This window comes from Fulmarus glacialis, unplaced genomic scaffold, assembly GCF_000690835.1.
Source record: "Fulmarus glacialis isolate BGI_N327 unplaced genomic scaffold, ASM69083v1 scaffold9570, whole genome shotgun sequence".
NCBI lineage: Eukaryota > Metazoa > Chordata > Aves > Procellariiformes > Procellariidae > Fulmarus > Fulmarus glacialis.
In genome coordinates, this window is record NW_009187146.1 from 94,042 (window position 1) to 115,878 (window position 21,837).

At 44.5% G+C, this 21,837-nt stretch overlaps 1 protein-coding gene across 1 annotated transcript; it reads left to right on the forward strand.

The window, feature by feature from the left end:
* The first annotated feature begins 160 nt into the window (after nucleotides 1-160).
* GRAP2 (GRB2-related adaptor protein 2) lies at nucleotides 161-17,736 on the forward strand. The gene is made up of 8 exons (XM_009574033.1): nucleotides 161-238; nucleotides 3,420-3,511; nucleotides 5,850-5,969; nucleotides 7,700-7,868; nucleotides 9,532-9,663; nucleotides 11,795-11,914; nucleotides 14,175-14,350; nucleotides 17,392-17,736. The coding sequence occupies exons 1-8, from the start codon at nucleotides 161-163 to the stop codon at nucleotides 17,396-17,398; spliced, it is 894 nt and encodes a 297-aa protein (XP_009572328.1). The 3' UTR covers nucleotides 17,399-17,736.
* The last annotated feature ends 4,101 nt before the right edge of the window (nucleotides 17,737-21,837 follow it).

The following is a 21,837-nucleotide window of genomic DNA, read 5'->3' on the forward strand; positions in this document are numbered from 1 at the left end:
TAGTAACTAATGTCTACCAATGGTTGGTGCATGCTCATCCATGTACAAATCACAGCATTGCCTATAAGCTTTCCAGAGGCTAGACTCAGCAGTCCCAGCAGCTCATAGATGTTGATAAGCATATACTTCTTCCAGCTTTGCTCTGCCACCGAGAAACAGTATGGAAGCCATCGCCAAGTTTGATTTCAGTGCTTCCGGAGAGGATGAGTTGAGCTTCCAGGCTGGGGATATGCTGAAGGTAAGTGCAGCCCAGGCTTGACTTTCTGCAATTTTCTGAGCAGCAACATTTCTGAGAGTGTTGCCAGATCTTTCTATGCTCCCATTTGCCTTGACAAAACAGATGAAGGCAGATGTCTATAAAATGGGATACAAATGCAAGATACTCATCTCCCATAGGACTTGCTATAGGTCAACCAATAATTCCCAGGTCGCTTGAGTCTGTGTCCACTTCACTTGATTTTAGGTCCATAAACTATGGATTTAGTTGCTCTACAGTCCTCCAGTAGTCAGCAGGGAAGGATAAGTGCCTTTGCTGGGGCAGAGATCCAGTTCTTCGGTAGACAGATTTTGAGGGTCCCGTTTTCATTGACTGTGTACATAGTCTAGGGTGACTACGTTTAGGATGACTATGTCTAAAGGCAGGCAGGAGGAGTGTGGTCCAGAGAGATTGCTGTCTTCCTTATTTCCAGTTCCTAAACTGTTTAAAAGATAGTTATCATGCATTATAGAACTTACACCTAACTTTTCACTGTAAGTAATTAGTTACCACAGGGGTTTGGGGCAATTGCAAATAGAAGAGCAAAAGTCCATGAGACAGTCTGTTACACACATAATGGAAGAGTTAAGAGGTCCTGGGCTAATAATATTATATACACCCTTGCAGGAATTTAGCAGTAGGGAAATGGCAGAAGTAGAGTTGATCATACCCAAGACAGAGCATGTGAGAGTCTCTTTAAAGTTGATTTGCCTGCGTTATGGTAGAACAGTTCTTGTTAACCCTACCGAAGTCCCACAGATGAAGTCACACGCTGCTCCACCCTAACTATTTACCCACTTCTCAGCCCGCAGCGTAGCTGTTCTGTTTCAGTTGAAAATGCCTGAGTATAACTCCTCTCTAAGGCCTTAACTCCTCCACTGTCCAAAGGGATGCTGTACAACAATAGGATCTAAACCTTTGTTTGGCCAGGGAGCCTTCACTACCTTCCTGTACCGTCCCTGCTTTTCCAGTTAATAACCAGATGTTGGGTCTCAGCCTTGCCTCTTCCATCACCACCATTTTTTATTTTATTGGCCTCTTAATTCTTGAAGCTTAGACAAAGCTGATGGCATCCAGAACTCATTAAGATCAAATACCGGGTCTTTCCAGACAGCTATGAGAAGGTACTGGAGAAATCACTGCCTCTCTTCAGCACAGATGAACACTCTCATTCCTAATTCTTCCTTAGGTCAAGAGCAGTCCCCATGTCCCTACTGTCCCATGATCTTTACCTGGTATCTTTTTCCTCAGGAGACTGGGGTTTCATCAAGTCCCTGGCCAGGGTGATGGTGTTGGCCAGATCACTTTTCCTTCTGTTCCTCAGTTTCCCTTCCTGTAAAATCATTAAAAGCTAGAGCTTCCTTTCAAAGTACGTTGGAAGCTACTGATGAAAAGTGTCAAATAACACTACACATCTGTGTCATTATTAGTTGTCACGGAGACTTCACTACCAGAAAACTCAGACTGCCTCTTGCTTTAATGTCCTTGAGGTAAACAAAGTAATACCTTAGCCGCCCTAGCCATAGTAACAGTAAATTAGCCTGAGTAACATCTCTCTTCTGGCATACGCACACGTACATTCATACCCCGTCATGAGCCCCCTCCTGCCGCCTGCACAACCTGCTGGCTGTGTTTTCTGATTTATAAAGGAGATAAGATGAACAGTATTGATGTAGAGATTAGAAAACAGGAAACATGAGGCCCTCAACCAGCAGTGACAGGAGGAAATTCACCCTCTCACCGCCCCCCCGCCCCCCCCACATCCTTCCCTGAGAGGATGACACACTGACAGAAACCTGCCAGCCCTGCACCGAGAACCAGCAGGTGGGTCTTTCTGGAAACTTTGCCACCAACAGAGCAGGGCCTGAGCGTGAGCAGGGAGTAGCTATCATCCCCTTTGGTTGGCCACAGCAGCGAAAAAGAGCCTTAATCCAGCACCCAGGGATGGGGGAAGCAGTGACTATACAAGCAGGGAACTACACAGCTTCCCATTCCCCAACCTTTCTGTATCCGTAATGCATAAAAAAGCCTATGTGGCAGGCAAGGCAATGGAGCATCAGCCCCAGAGACAGTAACATCCTGTTGCCAATGCCAAGCAAGTTAGAATGTGCGTTAGGCTCCCGAAAACATGATATTGGCTTACAAAACAAGTATTATTATTGTTAAGAATAGATTTTAAATTAAGTCTTTTCCACTTGCTTTCTCCTTTTAAAACTGTCATGGCTCATGCTTTCAGGCTCCTCTCCAAAACCAGAGAGAACATAAACTTGTTCTATTTCATAAAGCGGAATTCTGTCCCAGGAGTTGGAATGTCAAACAAAACACCAAAGACCACAACATTTGCAGTAAAATCACAATGTGGTTGTATCCCTGTCCTCTCTCCTCTAGCTTAGGGCTGTATCAGGGACCATCAGCCAGGGAGCAGTGAATTTGGACAGTCCCTGGTCAGCAGTGCAGTCCCTAAGGACCATTACAGTCAACATTAATGTGAGCACCACTTGAAGCTGCTCCAGTGTGTGCTGTGAGCTGGCTTCCTGCTATCTTACAATCCCTTAAGTGTTATAGTGGCTTTAAAATACTTTTTGCCTCCTTCTTTTATCTACCTTGGCAAAGCTCAGGGCAGCTGAGGACTTAACCCACTGAATAATCTCTTGTGAAATGACATGTGGGAGCACATGGTAACATCTGTGCAGTCATAATGCACACACACAGAGATATAGCTGTATATCCCTCCATACCCATACATGTCAGAGGAGTTTTCACAGATTTTCTTTCCTCCCTTGTGAAACTGAGATGCTCCAGTACCAACTACTAAAAGCAGCACAGAGAACTCCTTAAGTCCCTATTAAGTCCTTCAGAGATGAATTTCTCCATTTCACAGACATCAGAGACATGCAGATGGTATCCCCAGCCACCTGGACAGGCATTCAGATGAAGGGATAAAGTTAACAAGCAACCCCTCTAATTCTACTTGGCTTTCTTTATTGCTTTGTTTGCTCCGAAGTGGTCATCAGCCACTAACCTTGCTGCACCGTGGGTAGGAAGTAGAGCGTATGTGAAGTTCTCTTCTATTCTTACAAGAAATTCAAGGTTTCTGCCTGAGTCTTGGTTACTTTTGCCTTTCTCAGGAGACATGCTTATTCCATCCATCTCTCCATTGCAGGTTTTGAGCTCCCAGGAAGAGTGGTACAAGGCTGAGCTCAGAAGTCAAGAGGGCTACGTTCCTAAGAACTTCATTGATTTTCACGTTCCCCCGTAAGTGTCACGGAAACTGTGTGCACCTACCATGGCACATTTCCACAGAGTGCTGTCAAGAGCATGTGTGTGTGCATCCACAAAGGAAGACATGACAGAGGAAGCACTGGTTATAACATACTACAATTTAAGGCTGGCAAGGATTGCCATAATGCTATACGCAGTTCTGCCAGCACACCTTATTTCTACCCTGAAGCATTCTCTGTTCCTTCAGAGCTGAATGGTTCTCAATGCTCTCTATCACTCCCAAGTGACTCCTTTGTTACTGTTGCTCAGAGGAATGTCACTGGGATGTGGCAGGAGGATCTTCTCGGACAGGAGGAGAATAGTCATGATGCGAAGTCTTGGCAACAGAGACAGAGGCTGAGCACAAAAGGAAGAGCAAGAGATATCTCTGAAAATGAATTACAAAAATGTAATTCCCTCCCCCCCCGACTCTTAATTACATTAACTCCCCACCCTGCCACCCGCATTTCCTCCCCCCCGCAAAGTGTGTGTGTTTCTCTCGATACACTAGAGGTCAGTGCAATGCTACGTGAAATATGACAGCTGGTGTTACTCATGGATTGACAGAGATGATAGACCAGACATGCCGCCCTGCTCCCACACACATGCAGACACACACACACACACACACACACCCCCTTCTCCACGTTTCGTGACTGCACACCCAAACATAGATCTGTCAGAGGACAGGCATACCTTCATTTCTCTCTTCCCACTGAGTAGATGGCACTGCACTTTCAGAAAGGACTGATAGGTGTTTAAATGCATGTTAAATGTGCTGTCCGGCCCTGTGCCATAAATATAACAATGCATGGCATTTTTACAATCTTTTCCTTTCAGCTGGCAGAAATGCTCCCTTGAAGCCTCTCTAACGGTCCTCTTTTGAAAAAGTGCTGCAGCATTTCAGGAGCGAACAGGCAGAGCATGCACCAAGCCCGGTACTGCTAGCTGTAACACAGTGGTGCCCTGAGCAGGCAAGCTGGGAGTGCAGAGGGATTTTGAGGGTACAAATAACTGCCACTGTCCCCTTTGGAGGTGGCACTTACGGGCCTTTTTGGATATAAGCCAGTCTGCTTGGCTGAGCTGAAGGACATTATTAGTTTGCTGTGCAAATATGGGCTTGTACTTTTGGGCCTCAGGGGGATGAGATCTCCCAGTCAGTTTTTCTTGTTCACTCTTTCACAGGGCTGTGGCATCATGCAGCGACACTAGCAGCTTCTTTTTTCACACACATTTTTCTCATGATGCTTTCTCTGTGCAAGAGCTGTGAAGAAATATTTCCACTTTGACGCTTTTCTAAGAGTAGCAGGTCTGCACTTTGAAGCAGTTCAGGCCAGATGCTAGAACCAGATGTAGGGAAGAAAGCTGTCTCCTATTTTTGATGGGCTGGGTTTTTTTGTCTTTGTCTTCTCAAGTAATCATTGAGACCAGTTATCAATGCTTAATAAAGTCTGATTTCCCTCTGCTAATGATACATAGGTAAACTGTGATGATAGTAAGAAGTATAACGAAACTCACAAGTGGAAATGACAGAGCTTATGAAACTATCAGTCCTTAATTTTAATGCAATACAGACAATTAAGCATTACGTAAAAGCAGAAGACGGCAGATTGTAGATCTTATTAGCTCTGGAGTGGATATATATAAGTGTACATGATCATTTTTTTCTCTACTGAAAAATTCCTATTGGCACTGTATTGTTTTACTATTTATGGTGACTTTCTCATTATTTGTCCAGTGCCTTATACTATCGTTTGTTATGCCTGGCTAAATTTACACAAGTGTACTTATATATTCTGTGTTTCTGCGATTTTGTGGTATTATAACTCTTGCAGGAACCAATTTATTAGTACTAAAACTTTCATGACTTGCTTCTGCTAAAAATTTGTGTGCCACTTGCAATATATCCATCACAGTCCAGTAATTTTTCATCAGTTTACCAAAAGCAATTTGATGTATATGTCTGAGAATTATGTGTGTATGTATATATACATACACATTTGTAATTTAAAATTTCTTTGACTAACACCTTACTGTACTGTGCCTGTAATTACAGTTTCAGCTGAGTGTTGCCTCTTAGCAGGCCAAAGCTTACATTGTTCTCTTTGCATCTACTGCTTTTACTGCTCAAAGAAAATGGTCTGCACCCATCAAAACCCTGTACCTTCGCATGTACGTGGCCACTGGGAGTAGTCATGTGGGCTCCTCTGATCCTTTTGTTTTGTCTTTCCTCCACCCCGCTTATTCACGTTCTCCCTACCCTCAACTTTTTTGTTCCTCATCTTAATTCACAGTCCTTATTCACGTCTCCATGATTTTTCCCACTTGACAGCTGGTTTGATGAGAGGATATCCCGCCACGAAGCCGAGAACATCCTCATGAGCAAAGGAGTTGGCTCCTTCATCGTCCGAGCCAGTCAGAACTCTCATGGTGACTTCTCCATCTCTGTCAGGTATCTGCCTCTCAAAGCATTTTCGTGCTTCTTTTCCTGTTTAATGGTGTCCCTAGCCTCCTCTTGACAGGATTCCTAATGTGACGTAGCCTCCTGGGAAGTTTCCATACTGCCAGTCACTGGCAGTGCTGCTGTGTTGTGAATGAGAACAAATTAGGCATCTGATTCCCAAATGTTTCTGCCACTTTTCAAGTGACACAGTGAATGCCCCATCCCCTGGTGACCTGCTTCTCTGAAAGAGCTGCAGCAAAGCAGAGTGGTACATGGGACATGTCCCACAGTGTAAAACATGTGCCTTCCATTTATTTTAATTCCCTGACAGCTCTGGTTACTGAATCCAAGAATTCCACTACTACCCATTAAAAGATGACTATTACGTTGTTAATTTATTTCCCACAGGTCACTAAACAGCCATTGGACAGGAATGGCTTTTAGCTGCTTGCAGCCAGCTGCATTTCAGCAACTTATTGTAACCCAGCCCTTCTCAGAGCATTTGCTTCAAAGCAGAGCTCTTAAATGATGGATGGTTTCCCAATTTTCAGTCAAACAATTGATAACCGGTTTTAAATTAGAGTAGTGGTTAGCAATGTCTTTTCCAAGCAGTGTGCACTTTCTGATTCAGGGAGCTCAAAAAGTATCTGGGAGGAATGCAGGAAAACATTCTTGTTACATCTACACCAATAAATTAAGTACAGTCAGACTCTTTCTCCGGCCCTGAGGTCAAGCAGTGTGGCAGAGCTCAGATCCATATGGCTAAACCCTCTTCAGCCCACACAACAGAACAGCTGTATTCAAGCAGCTCACTGCGAGCAGTTCCTGGTCTACTCTGTCCCTCTAACCATGGCCCAGCACTATCTAGGGGATGGCTTTTTGGTTTAGACCAAAACCATGCTAACACTTTGACAACTTGTGTGACTGTAGCACTCCAGGATAGCACTCAGTCCCTGCCTGGTCCCTGTTTAGTTTATTTGTGCAGATGTAGCCTCTGAGACAAGTGTTTTGAATTCCTGGAGTTGCACAGAGCAAGGAGGCAGGTACCAAAACCAGATCACATTTGGTGCAAAGAGGAATTGTCCAAATCAGACAGGAGGTAAGAGGAGAGGATTTGCAGGGGGGAAGCAGGGGCAGAAGGTTGAGACTGTTAATTTGGCTTGTAACAGCAACTAATAATTCCTTCTTTTTTTTCTTTTGGTAGGGAGAATGACCAGTAGTAATGATATTACACTAGATATTATACAATTATAAAACTCAGTATATGGCTTCATGTGACTATGCATGTAGTGATGATGCCCATGGTGTGAAAAGGTATAATACATCTCTTATAGTCAGTGCAGACTGGATGTTAACAGGAACCTGCAGAGGCTGGTGGGTAAACTACAACTGCACCTTTGTCTCCCGAACAAAGTATGGAATAAAGCTATTAGCTATTTGTGGCCCTGAAAGCTCCTCTGGCCTTTATTTCAAAGGAGAGGCTTTAAAACCCTATGCTTTGTTCTGATAGTGCTTTGTGACTGGGCAGCCCTGCAGCATTCCATGTTTGTAAATTGATGAGTCTTTTGAAATACAGAGCCACATCTAGGTCTAGTACACATAGGGACTGCCATTGCTTTACTTTCCAGAAGTCTAGATTTGGCCAAGCAAGAAGCTTTGGTACTCTTCTGGAAGACTTTTTCAAAAAAGATAAAAGTGCAATCTGGTTGATGATGTCTTACTTTTCCAATTGGATCCAGGCATGAAGATGATGTGCAACACTTCAAAGTGATGAGGGATTCAAAGGGTAACTATTACTTGTGGACAGAGAAATTCCACTCGCTAAACAAGCTGGTGGACTACTACAAGACAAATTCCATCTCCAGGCAGAAGCAGATCTTCCTGAGGGACAACAGCCGAGAAGAGAAGGTAAACAGAAACTATCCTTAGGAGTTTCTCGGTAAGAAAACTTTCTGTGGAAGGAATTCAGCCTATAAGAATGTCTCAGAGTGGCGGCGGAAGAGTCTGTCCTTGGAAAGCCAGTCGCATCACTACACTGGTGGGCCCTCCAACAGAGATTTTTAGTTGATTCAGTGGTATGTACAGTTTTATATAATTGAGCAGAATTTTCTAATTCTGTTTTGGATAGCAATAGGCAGTGCTGCAAATCTGCATAGAGGTGCTTTGCTAAAGCTGTGATAAGGCCCCAGAGCTGAAATTCTAAGATGCCTTACACATCCAAGGGAAGCAGGACTTACCTTATTAAAATGCCTAGATTTTATAAGGACAGGTACTCAGCTGACTGGTAGGTTGTGTCTGAGAAGAATTTGAGTCTGGTTTCCTAGTGTTCTTGAATGCACCCAGAGTGCAGCCGTTATTACAGTTGAAAGTTGGTCTGCTCAGAAGAATCGTCCATCTTCTGTTACCAAGCAAACACAGTAAGGAGTGTGGAGCAACCAGGGGCAGAACCCGGAGCAGTGGCTGGTAGGAACTGAAAAGTACTGCTGAGAGGAACATAGCAGATTGGGAACAAGCTGTGCATTCAGGGAAGATGTAGTAGATGTTTGAGAAGGCAGGGAAATCCCAGTCCAATGAATGCCTGGTTTTGTGCCAGGGGAACAAGCAAATGACACTGAGACTGCTATGCATTGCACACACATACTGGGAGTGCACATGCCTGGTCACTGCAGTAACCAAAGTCCTGCTTTACTGGGAAACGGATTCTGGTATTAAATTACCAGGATGTGCAGGTAGAGGAAAGGCAGAAAGTACGTGACTTGCTCACTGCAGCAGTAAAGTTTTATAAGCTGCATGCATTTAGAAGCCACCATTCTTGCTGGCTCCAAAAGAGAAAGGATACATTTTTCAGTCTGAAGAAGGGGCTTGTGTTATTGTCTCCTTCTAAACCACTTACACAGAGCTTTAAAAATGCATTAGTAAGGTATAAAATAGAGGCTATGGAACCTATGAGAGAGAGATCACAGCGAAGAATTGTCTGCGGAAGGAGAAAGGATGACTGTATGCATGTATATCAGTAAACCTGTTTGGGCTGACTGTGAGCAGGAAGGGTAAGAGAACAGCATTTGCTCCAAGATGCAGACAGGCAAATGAAAGAACAGGAGTCAAGTTTGCTTTGGCAAACACTGTACATTTGTTATGGTGATGGGCTCAGCAGGGTATGTTTAGCACTCTTCACAGTGGGTTTTCTGTTCACAATTCAAATTTCTAGGTGCTACAGCCATACGACAAAATGGTAGTAATATACAGATTTCAGTGCAGAGACAAATAAAGTCTAAGGGAAGTTTTTCCAAAAAGAGCCTGGCTCCTGTGCCGGCCCTCACATCAGTGGCCACATTTTCAACCCAGCATCTCCCATTACTACGCACTCTTCAGATGGGGAATGGCTATGCAAAGATCTAAAATACAGGATTCCTGATTTGTCCTTCTGTTCAGAGGGGCAGGAGCTTTCCTTTTCCTTACTCCAAGGTAAAGGGTAGTGGTAGTGATCAGTGTGCAATGATTGCTAAGCTTCAGCCAAGGATGTGGTGGGAAGCAAAACCTGACCTCACTTTTCTGATCTTTCTTTCATCAGGAGAGGCATAGTGGGAGCCTGGAACGGATGGGCTGGGAAGGATTCCACCTGGGTGGAGCAGCTGGAGAAGATCATTCTTCTATAGCCAAGAGATATGTAGAGCATCCTATCCCCATACTGCAGCAGCAACAGGTACTACCAGGAATGACGGGCTAGGACATCAAGCCCAGGCATATGAAACATTGGCCTTAGTTGCTTGGTAGCGAGTGAACCGTCACTGTCAAAAATCTGTGATGCTTAACCTAATCTTAGGAGGCAGAGTCAGTTAGGTCTTCGCATGGGAGTAGCAGTGATGATGGTGTTGGCCTGGGGAGCTCTTTTGATGTGTAATAAATATGTGGGCTTTTATTTAGTTCTATGACTGGTTGACAAACCAGCAAAAAATAGAAGTCAGTGTACAGTGGCCCTTTCACTGGGAACCTGGGAGTACTCCTAGGGAGTTTTTGGGGCTCCATCCAAAAAACTGGAAAACAAGGAATGCTGTCATGTTCTTGCTTTGCTTAGGAAAGGACATAAAGTATCATCAGTGAGAGTGCAGAGAACCACTCCCAAATCTTGCAGACACACACATACATCGTTTCAGGAACTCCTCTCTAGTCTGTAGGACAAATGAAACCTTGTTGCCTGTTTCTTTTTTCTGAGTTATGCTACTGACATTCAGCACCACAAAACACAACATGGGGATGAGAAATTACTATGGTAACCCTAGGAGAGTTTGGTTTCCTTCAGAACATTCCTCCTCCTCCTCCCTAATTTGTGCCCTTTCTGCCCTCTTTCATCATGTTGCATCCCTGATGTGTGAGGTTTCTTTACTCCTTTGCTTGCATATGAATGGAGAGGACAAGAGCAGCACCTGGTGCTATCTTTGGATTAATTTGCAGGGAAACAGTTTTCCTGGGGTTAGCTAGGGACAGTGTAGCATCATCCAAGGAGAGGACTTGTCCTGCTGAAAACTTAAGGCATGAGAGCTCCCATATAGCAAGGCCAGGGGCAATCATGAAATGGCTATTCTCTCATCAGATAAGCAGTGTTGCCTGTCAGGGGACCACTGATGCAATAATACAGCTTTTGACAAAGCTGAGGGCCTGCACTCTTTGGAGCACAGTCTATGCATGAGTCACATCCAATATGGAGCAGAAACACTCATAGGAGTGAAGTGTCCATGTAGTAAGTCTTGCAGCTGCAAAGCCAGATTGAGTTCACTCACTTTCTAGCAGGGACAAGTGAGGTGCAAATTGTGCTCCAGTCTCAGGCAGCCTCAGCAACCTTGTAGGCTGGCAAAGGCACAAATGAGACCAAGGGAGCTTTTGGAAGAGTATGTGCAAGAAAGGAAGCAGCAAGAGGGAGAAGATGAAAGCTGTTTAAAAGCAGCAGCAAGCACAAGCTGTTGTTCTTCTCCCCCTCTGTTGACACAACTGATCAGACCCTGTGTCACTGAAGCACTGCTGTAACCTAAGCTAACATGATAGCAGATTCTGTCACACCTTTATCATGAAAAAAGCTTAGTGCATGCACTAAGGGCCTGGAGGGATGAAGACACTCAGCACCTCTCAGCTGTGCAGTCAAAAGAGAACTTGCTCCCTAGATGTTGCCTAGTTCCTCTCTCCGCCTGTCCGGCTTGATTTGTGTTTATATGACTTCAGATGTGTGGTCATATGGCTTCTTTTCTTTGAACATTATTTTATCTCTGTCCTTTTTGGTTAATTGGGCTACTGGATTCTCAGGCCTGCTCCCTGCCCTTTACAGCATGGAGCAGCCCAAGAAAAAGTAAAGTAGTGAGTCCTCAAATATACAGTCAGCTGCATCAGCATCGCTGCCATTCCACCAGCGTATGGGACAGAGGAAGAGCAAGGAGTGGGCAGAACTGGGCCATAATAACTCCAGAGTGGGAAAAGTCCCACTTTTTTGGGCAAGCATTGCTTTTCACCTGTGAGTTAGAACAGCCTTAGGTTTTCTCCAAAAGTCCCAGGGGCCAAAAAAGCCGCTCTCTGACCACTTTTCCCAGCAGCTGTGGAACACAGTTGAGGACAGTCAACTTTCAACTTCTAAGAAGAAAAATCCAAAATAGAACAGTCTAAGGTGACGTCTTCCATGAGGGGCATTGCTTGCAGGACTGCAGCACAGGGACTGTATTGGAAACAGACATCTAAGATGATTTACTTGAGGGTTGGACCCTGACTCCCTGGCCACCAATGACTCTTAAAGCCCCTCATTTATACATCTCAGCATATACATGACTTTTCTCTTGCTGTTTTCTTTCTAGGATAGGTATGGTGGGAGTCTGGACAGGAAAGATGGGCTGCATGGACTAAGGGATCACGGCCAAGGAAATGCAGCAGCTATGCAACGGAGACACACAGACCCACTGCACCAGCAGACACCGGTAGGTGATACACCTGGAAGACCCCATCTGCCCAACTCAGTGGGTCCCTTAGCAATGGCCAAGCAGTCTGGGCAATGTCACCTGCACAGAGGTTGCATGAGGAACAGTGCATTAAGCCTGCCAGGACATATCTTAGAAGATGTTTCTGAGTCTCAAGACTCTATCCCAGCCACTTGAATCTGCTTCTGGGGCACTCTGAGGGTAGGACTTTGGTGTTATACGAGTGTAGTTCTAGGACTGCTCTCCAGGCCAGTCTTAGCTAATATGCAGACTTAGTAGAAGAAAGAACTTAGCATGAGCTCAACAAAACAGACTTCTGGGACATTGTGAATGAGCCCAAGCTCACCCATGGGTTTGAATCAAGCATGGTTCCAGTCCAGCAGAAGACATTTCTGAAAACCTAATGATCTTTCCTAGAAGGGCTTCATGTCCATTGATGCAAGGGACTATCAAGTATCTTGCCCACCACAGCCAGGCCTTCCTAAGCACAGTAGCTAGATGTACAGTACTCTTTTTAAGTCCTATGGAGAATTGCCTCATGATACTGTGCCATGCTACTGTGCTCCTTCTGTCTTGCAATGCATTTGTAGTCACACTCTCTCTTCCACTACTTTTTGCTTCAGTCATGAGAAGACCTGTCATCATTCAGTTCTACTTGTCTGCACCTGGCACATCCTCTTGGACCTACTATGCCATCAAAGAGGGACTCACCTACCTGTCACCCTTATCTGTCAGAGCTTCCTAGCACAGTGGATGTGGGCATGATCCAGATATGTCTCTGCAGACATCTCAGATGGCTCCCCTACCTGGATCCATACCTGGCAGTTGACTTAAGTAACCACCTGCTCTGCAAATTCCCACTATGTGAATGCCTGCATAGAGCATGGTGTCTTTCTCTGCCTCAGCCCATGATTCCACTGCCAACTCCAAAGTATTTCTCCATCAGCTCTTAGGAGTGTGACCTAAGAAGGCACATTTCTCTTCCTTGAGGAAATGTACAGCTTAGCCCAGAACAACCAGAGAACCTAGATCCAAGGAGAGAAGAGAAGGACAGCAGACCTTTCTCAACTGTGAGAGAAAGAGGACAGATTGGATTAGCAAATTGGGAACAAACTGGGAAACAGAGACATATCTTCTTTTGGCAAAAGCCCTAAATCTTTATTATAATCCAGCTCAAAATACAATGGTTTTTATCCCTCAGAGGCTGTGGCAATGAATAACAACATGCCCTTGCCTGCCACACCCCATCAGTGATCTAGAAGCCACAAATCCAATTATAGGAATATCTATATGTCCAGCCAAATAACTAGGAGCCATGTCTAAGCAGGGCCCTGAATGGAAGATTCAGCAAAAGTTAGTCTGTCTTCAAACAGATCTTTCCATCTGTGCCCACAAAATATACCTCCCAAATTGTCCATGCCCCATGGTGTGGGTGCCAACAATTTCACAGAAAAGAAGCCCATGCTATGTCCTTTAAAATCTGATTTCCAGTCAAAATGGGAGATGATTGACTGCAAGGTCTCTTACGATGAAGTTCTCATATGAAAAAAATCTGACCATAGTGCTCATTAAAGTGCAAACCCAAAATAAACTGATACCCGAACAGTTCGTAAATCCTTTTGATCTCAGGCGTCTGACCTTGGGGAGAGTCCAAAGAAAGTTTAAGACCCTCCCCTATGCCTCAGAGGTGCCTGAAAGAGCAAGTATCATTCTTTAATGTTCACCATGTTCACTACAACGTATGTCTGTGTGCTGGCTCTCTTACTGTATCTCTCATAGTCCTCTGCTGGCCAAGGACGCATTTCTATATCCGTACCAGCACCAGCTCACCTCCCTACAGCCATTCACTTATAGTGTACAGCCCAGCAGGACTCAGGCAGGAGCCCGCTCTGTGCTCCCATAACTGGCTTCAAACGTGGCTACCACAGCTGATCTTACAGGGTGGAGGAGAGAGAGCCATGTGAACACTACTTCCCAAGGACTTGGTCTCAGTCTGACTTTTCACCGTATGGTGTGAATACCCACGAATATACTGAGGCTGCTGAGAACCCAAGCACCATCCCTTGGGTGTGCCAGTAAACTGGTCCCTCCTTCCTGGCATCTTGGCCACTTCCTGGTTTAATTGCAAGATGGTCTCAATTTCAACATTGCTTGTCCTCTCTTAGTGAACATAAGTACTGGGGCATAAGAGGGGTGACAGGAGGATAATCTTTAAGAATTGTGCCTCATTGTTCCCTGCCTGTCTCTATCTCCTTTCCAGAGAACGCTATGGGTCCGTGCCTTGTATGACTTTGATGCTGTGGAGCATGACGAACTGGGCTTCCGCAGTGGAGACATCTTAGAGGTCCTGGACAGCTCCAACCCATCATGGTGGAAAGGACGTCTGCGTGGGGAACTGGGTCTCTTCCCTGCCAACTACGTCACACCAGTGCCCCTGTGAGGGCACAGTATGCCCCAGAGAGCCATATTGGAGCTGCTCTTCTGACATGACAGGGACAGAGAGGGAGTGCATCTTCCCTGGCCCCCAGGACATTTTGGTTTTGTCTTAATTTATTGGCAATTGATCTTTTGAAATGTTGGTATGAAAGGGAACCCTTTGAAGAGGATAGGAATTTTTTCCCCTATTTTTCACATCCATGAAGGGGAGGGAGCATCCTGGACTATCCATTGAGACCTTGCTGGATCCTCCCTGCCCTGTGACTTCTTTGGCTAAGTATTGATAACTTCCTGCAATTAGGTTTGTTCTGTGGAAATGCACCTCAGACAAGTCAGGCTTCAGTATTCAGGTAGCCCTACCCCTTCTTTTTGGATCTGGTAGCACTCATAGTCTCTTCAGGCTCCATTTCACCTTTCTTTCAGAGGCAGGAGGAACACCCAGGTGAATTAAATGATCATTGGTAATCACATTAATCTTTCAGGTAGGGAAGGAAAGTGAGGGGGCCTTAGGTTGAGGTGCAAGGCAACCTTGACTTTTCTAAATAGTTTCTGGCTTTACCCTTCTAGTACCTTCTGTGGGTATGGACTGTATGGATATACCAGATGAAGGGAAAGGATCCTGCAAGCTTTTGTACAAACAAACCACTGGTAAAGGTATGGGAGGGTGAGAAGCTACTTTCTTTGCTTCTTCTGATAGTCCTGCTCTTGTTTCTGCACCCCGTAACAACAACTTGTCCCATTTTCAAGCTGCTCTCTGAGGTACCTACACTTCTGTTAGATATCCTGGTTAGAGCAGGTCAGGCCCTTCAGCTAGAGTAATATCCACTGGATCAGATAACAATTAATATCCCTCACTGGTTCCTTTTGTAAAACCAAATTGGGGAGGGGTTGGAGAGAAGAGGTTTTTCTGGTTTGGTGGCAGAAGTTCTTTCGCTGAGAACATGGGGTGTTCAGGATCACCGTGTACAAAATTCTGATTTGCTAGTGGAATGCCTCATCCAACAGGTTAAGCTGTTACTTTACAGCATGTGGAGAATAAAGTTGTGGCCATCATATAGGCTGTTCTCTGTTCCAGATTCTTTTGGATAAAATAAGGTAAATGGTTTTCAAATCATTCAAATCATTGCTAAGTGAATGCCCAGATGTGATACAAATATACTACAAATGCACATTAAAAATGATCAAACCCTGTGAAGGAGACACTGCTGCATAACCACTGTTCAGGCAAGTTGATATTAAACAAGCTGCCTGAATTTTTCACAACATGTGGGACCTCAGCGGTCAGCAAGGAAGTGATGATTTATCATTCTTGGGAAAGAAAGAAAAGGCAAGTGAAAAACTCTAAAAACAAACCAGACCCAGCAAGAAAAATGTTCTTATCTTTTGTTAGTCCCAGTGGGAGAAGAATAATCCAGGAAATAGGTTCTTGGTAAAGTCCAATTCAATGTAGCTGGCCTAAATAAAGCTGCTAGCTAGACAGAGTATTACCAGAAAGAACCCATTGTCAAATTTTTGAGAGAACTCCACCAAAAGCAGATTATTAATGGGTGAAGTAAAATCAGAGTAATTAACAAGGCATATAAGCTCTAAATAGAATAGGAAAACTTTGAAAGACACTTTAAGAGCTTATCTCCATTGGCTACCAGGGTAGTTCAAGAAATGGAGAGATACCATATGACTTCTTGGGCTGGACTTGGCCCTGTTCTCTTGAAGGACCTCTGTTCTGGGCCGTTCACATCTCCTTTTGAAGTGAAGCCTGTGAGGCTTCTTTTGGAACAAGCTACCTTATTATTGGGTTGGTGTGAGGGTGTAACCTCAGCGACTCCACAGTCTGAAGTGTGTTTTGTTGTGATTTGCTCTTTTTTAACTTTTTTTTTTTTTTGCTAAGGTAATATCAAATTTGGAAGAGAGAGGGTTAATATTCAGTGTGAGAGAGGATTAAGACCAGGGGAGGATGGAAGCAGAGAAACCAGAGACCAGCAAAGGCAGAGGAGGGATATGAATGATGAATCTTTCATATTTAGGTCTGGCTGAAACAGAAGAAATGGTATTTTCACCCTTATTCCCACCATGTCAAATCATCTTTCAATTAATTCTTTTTTTTGATTAGTTACTTTTAAAATTAGAAGCAATGTCTCCTTTTCCTTTCCTCAGCACTCTAAAGACCCTCTTGGTAGTGAAGATGTAGTTGCACAAAATTAATTGAAGATAATGCACTTAGCAGTTTGATAGCTCTTCACACATTTGAAACCCCTTTACACAGATTAACTAATTAAGCAAGTCTAAGTAGTACATTGTAAGTACCCCCATGTTAACTCATGATTCGTTTGAGGAAGAGGTAAATTTTCACGTGATTTTTTTTAATTGATGTTTAAGGAATTAATACTTAAGGTAATTAGCATTAAAGGACTGCACGCTAATTATGGACAACATACCAGAACCACAGTAAAATCACGACTTCCCATTATGAGCAGCATCTAATGACACCAAAATTACTAGGAGGCAAAGGTATCATGGCGTCTGTGACAACTATACTAGTGCCATGTTCTGCACTGCCTTGTGCAGCTGGCGAAACTTTGGTCTGCAAGACCCAGTCTTGCTTGCCTCTGCTTTTGTCCTTGCCTGCTCCCCGGAGTAGAGGCAGTGCTACCTGCATTTACTGTACATGCCAGCAGCTGGGAGGCACAGGCATCAGACTGCGTTTTTGTACCCTCCCACAGTAAAAGTTGTTTTCCTCCCCGCAAAACAGCACAGAGAAGAATCACGGCCCTTCCCAAATCAATGGAGTCTCTGGATACACGGAGAGGTGTGGGCAAAGGTGGGAGTTTTGCTGGGGTAGAAGGTGCTGTAGCCACAGGATGGAGGTGTTTTCCATGCCCCGTGCCATTTTCTGCTGTAGTCTGCCCGTGAAATGATATCTCCCTTAGATCAAGTCACTTAATAAGGAAAAAGAGAGAGAAAAAAAGAGAGAGAGAGAGAGAGAAAGACTCCTCTCCTCCACCCATATATTCTGCTAACTTTCCTGCTCCTTCTTCCAGCAGGTTTTAATTGTAACACAATCCTTGCTAATATTGTGGTGCTTCACTTATACCTGTGCTGTGAAAACCTCAGATTCTATTGCCCGTGCAAGAGGCATGTGTTAGCACCATAGGACAGGAGACTTAAGATGACTGTGGTGCACGGAGTTTACCTGACATTTGTCAATGATTTGTAAAGAACTAACCCTCCGTAACAGATCCTGAGAGAGTCCACTGTGAAACCAAAATGGGAAGGAATAAAGAGGAACCCAGAGAAGTACTTTGTTTGGTATTTTTCTTAAGTAAGAAAGACAGTTCATGAGAAAAGAGATTGTAAACAGCGATAAAAGTAGGAAAAGTATGTGGAAAGGCAAAGAAATGAAACAGAGGAAGCTGGACTGCACATGGAAAAATAAGTTTGATGAGCACAGCTGAGCTGTGCTTTCTCCTGTCTGAATGAACTTTTCACCTACATTCTGCTGCAGATCCATATTTTGCTTATAAACGTCTCTGTGATTAATAGGGCTGAGCAAAACACAGTAAGTGGAAATCTCCTTTCATGCGAAAGCTGTCCAGGTGGTTTTCTGTTCCACGAAATAGAGATGTCTCTGTCTTGGTGTACATGCTTGCTATAACCACTGCAATCGCTGGAACGTGCTGTGGAAACAACGGGAACATGTCTGGTTTCCATCTGACTGCTGATAGCATAAGAGCACCAGGGAGATGATCCTCAGTGCTGCCACACAGCCAGCATCTGATCAGGCTGCTAAGCCAGTCCCCCTGTACCAGGGATACAACAAGTTCCTAGGTTGTTGTTTTGTTTTGGTTTTTTTTTAATTGAAAATAGTTCTCAATTTCAGTGGGCTGTGCAGGAAATTTGGAGCTTTTCACAAGAGGCACCTGTTCATCATCTTTTCTATTCAGGAGCACCTCTCATCCTTCCTCCCCAATTGGATCCTGATGCTGCAGGCTCTTGGAAGGCCATTTTGCCTTCAGCCCTTGTGGAGAGCAACCAAGAATGGCAGAAGCAAAAGATCCAGCAGCCAGGACCATGTGGTCAAGAGAAATCAGCCTTGAACAGCAATGTGGTATCAGCTGGGACATTTTGCACTGCAGGAGCAATGCCCCAGCAGCTGTAGTCCAGCAGTGAGGTGCGGGGTAAGCTCTACACTGAGTGGGAAGGGGCAGGTCTTTAATTATATCAATGTCACGTCGTACGGACAACAAGGATGTCTGGTGAGACAGAGATGTGGCGATCTGGGCTAGGGCTGTCCTCAGACTTTTGCTCCGCTTCTGCAGCTCTCTGCCAAGGAGCCTGGGTTGCACCAGACTAGGTGTGAGAAGTATTTGGCAATGCTGTTCCTTCCGATGCTGCCCGACCCTGCCCAATGTGTCCAAGAAGCCTCGCCGCACCTCCCTGCAGCTGCAGCCCAGCACCTCGCTGTCCCTGGATGTACCAGAAAGCCCATCACCCAGCTTTTGCCTCTGAGCTGATATAAGCAAGTCCTCTGCAGCCACCTCATTTCAAATACTTGTTCAAAGCAATTGGCTTAGCTGCTTTTAAATGAAACCCTATAGAGATCAGTTGAAACCTTTAGCATTCCCTAGATGATCCAGGCAGTAACATTTACTGGTTAAAACATAAGCATTGACTAAAGAGCTTCTGACACCCAGCCCCTCCTTGCTGCTGAAAGCTTTGCGTTTCAGTGGGGAAGCATGAACTGAGTGTATGATAAAGCCTTTAATAGCACTGAGGAAGAGGGCAGAGCATTGCCAATTTCTCCAATTTTCAAAGGGAGCTTTCATGTGACAGAATTCAGGAGCCTTAATTTGCATCAAATGCAAAGGAAGTTTCTTATATAAGCAGAACTGACAGTAGAAAACAGCTGAGGACTTATCTGCGAGCTACAGGACAGCAGGGAAACAGTCAAGTGAGTAGGAAAAATTCACTGACCTTTGTGCAGAGGGAAAATTCAAAGCACATTGTCTGCTGTCATTGTGCAAGTGAGAGCTACTTGGCGGATGTCCAGCCTGCTAACATGAAAATGCAAAATTTCACAAATGGCAGGCGTGCAGGGATCCTTGTAGACATGCAGAAATAAAATTAGCTCCGCAACAAAGGGAGGAAGAAGAAACAAATAAATTAAAAGATCTCTAGGTACCTTGCGGCTTCTTCCCGCTAGTCCTAGCAGGCCCATTTCCACCAGGATTTATGAAAGATATAGCCATGGCAAGTTTGTTTGCAACAAATAACAATGAGAGCAAATCTGTGGGAAAAAAAAGTTTAGGACATGAGTCTACTACAGTGCACTTAAAGCTATAAAATGGTGACAGTGTCCTGATATGACTGAAGTTCAATTCCCTGTTTAAGAGGCGTTTCTGGGAAACCATTCAGTCATATCCAGCCACAGATAAAGAAAAGAAGGAAAAAAATAGAGGCACCTTCTCTACTGATCTAGAGGTCATTTGCGTTGTATCTTTTGTGTCTGTGCTGTACTGAGTGTGTCTGACTCGGACCGTAACTTCCTTGTGGTACTGGCCAGTCCCTCTCCCTTGTCAAATTCCAAGAACGGTGCTACTGCAGTGCCAACAGATAATAACAAACAGCAGGAACCAGTCCTCAGTGACCCTTCTCATGACTGAATGTTTTCTGCCAGGTGCAGCATGCCAAAATGCTGAATTAGAAGGAGACTGCAACAGCCTTTTTTTTTTTTTTTTTTGGTGTCATCAAAATTTATGGGGAAAAAAAATCAACTGCAAGTTTGCTACCAGCACCAAGGGGAAGGGGAACCGCCCTTTGCTCTGCCCCTTCTAGAGTCATTTTCTTCAGAGCCAAATGCATGTGTACCACCAACAGCTCATTCTGAACTAGCAGCTTTTTACACTCACTTGGCAGAGGTATGAATAAGAGGGATATGTGGCAGCAGAGAATCAGCTCTCCGGAGCTGCATATCTATATATCTGAGCTTGCCATTGTGATGGCAGTTATTTATCTGTTATCGGATGAAGATAGTCTGCTAATAACAATGGCCGTGATTTCATCAGAGCAGGTGATTCAATCTAACAGCTCACTGCCACCCTGCAGAAAATGATCCACTTGTTTTTTGCCGGGTTAATGAGTTGAGTCAGCTCACCAAGGGCAGCGTAAGGAGGCCCAGAGCCAGCGCAGGGTGAGCAGTGGGAATGCACAGCCAGGAGGGGAAAAGGGAAGACAGAACCTCCCAGTCCTGGCAGCAGGAGCTATTAGATCACCTCATCCTAGGCTGCAGACTTAGCAAAATGAAAACTTACTTGGTTTTGAGGTTGCCATAATGCCTTGACACGAGTAGGGAATCCTTTCTTTAAAGCTTGTTTGGGAGATCGGGGTGGGGGCAGGAAAGGGGGAAAGAACTCAGATCTGCTACAAATAGTGCATCCTACATCTCCTCCATGGAAGCTCATGGAAAGTCTTTTCATTTAAACAGTAGAGCTGTAAAAGTTTGTTATTTTTTGGACTGTAAATTAAAGCAGGAAAAAACTAATTCCTAACACGGTCACAACAGTAAAACTCTCGGTCATTCAAGCTATTATCAACATTACCTCTGACAGGAATGGACCATGCACAACCATGCAGAAAAAAAATAATAGCAAGAGGTACCTTGCTGCCCTGTGAAATTGCTAAATTAGTGCCACTTGTTGCTGATGCTTCTCTTTCTGGGTGGAGTGTAGCTATCAGTCATGTTTATCAGCTTGGAGAGCACACCAGTGCTTACAAGTTTAAATCTTCAGCATCAGCTGACCAAAATGATAGCTGCATATTCTTATTTAAAATGTGCATGACTTGAAGAGCACAGGTATTTCACAACCACTTACACAGCAGAATGCACTCTGGAACACCAGTCGTAAACATGTTGAATTTAGGACTCCAAACGTAAGAGGTAAGGCTTCAAGACACACAAATGGGTGGTTTGCACCGACTTTAGACAAATTCTGATTAAAAATAAAACGTGTATTTAAAAGAGAAGGTTCATAACCACTTGCACAGTGTAGCAAGCTTGCTGTGGTTCTCTACTACACAGTCTCCAGCTCAAGCCTGGAAAGAGGGCTGGATACAAGATTTACAGTGTGAAATGCTCTGACTTTGGTTATGGGAAGCTGGAGAACATGGTCGCGACTGTCCCTTCAGTCTTCTGACGCCTTTGGCTCTGTCAGTGCATTGAAGGCCAACCACTATGATGAGAGATACCATTACTAACAAAAGATTGGTGGTGTTTATTGTCCTTACAATAAACATTTAAATATGAAGCCTATTTTTCTGAAGTGCTGGCTTCCCCAGGTCTAGAGAAAGCTGTCTCTGAACAGCAGGCTGGTTTAGTCCGAGTGTGCAGCTGTGGCACACACAGGCTTGAGTGTGACGCTGGGAGGAGGGGGGACACCTGAGAAGACATCTGAGCAGGCAAGTGGGACTGAGCTTTGTCTGAGTAAGTCACT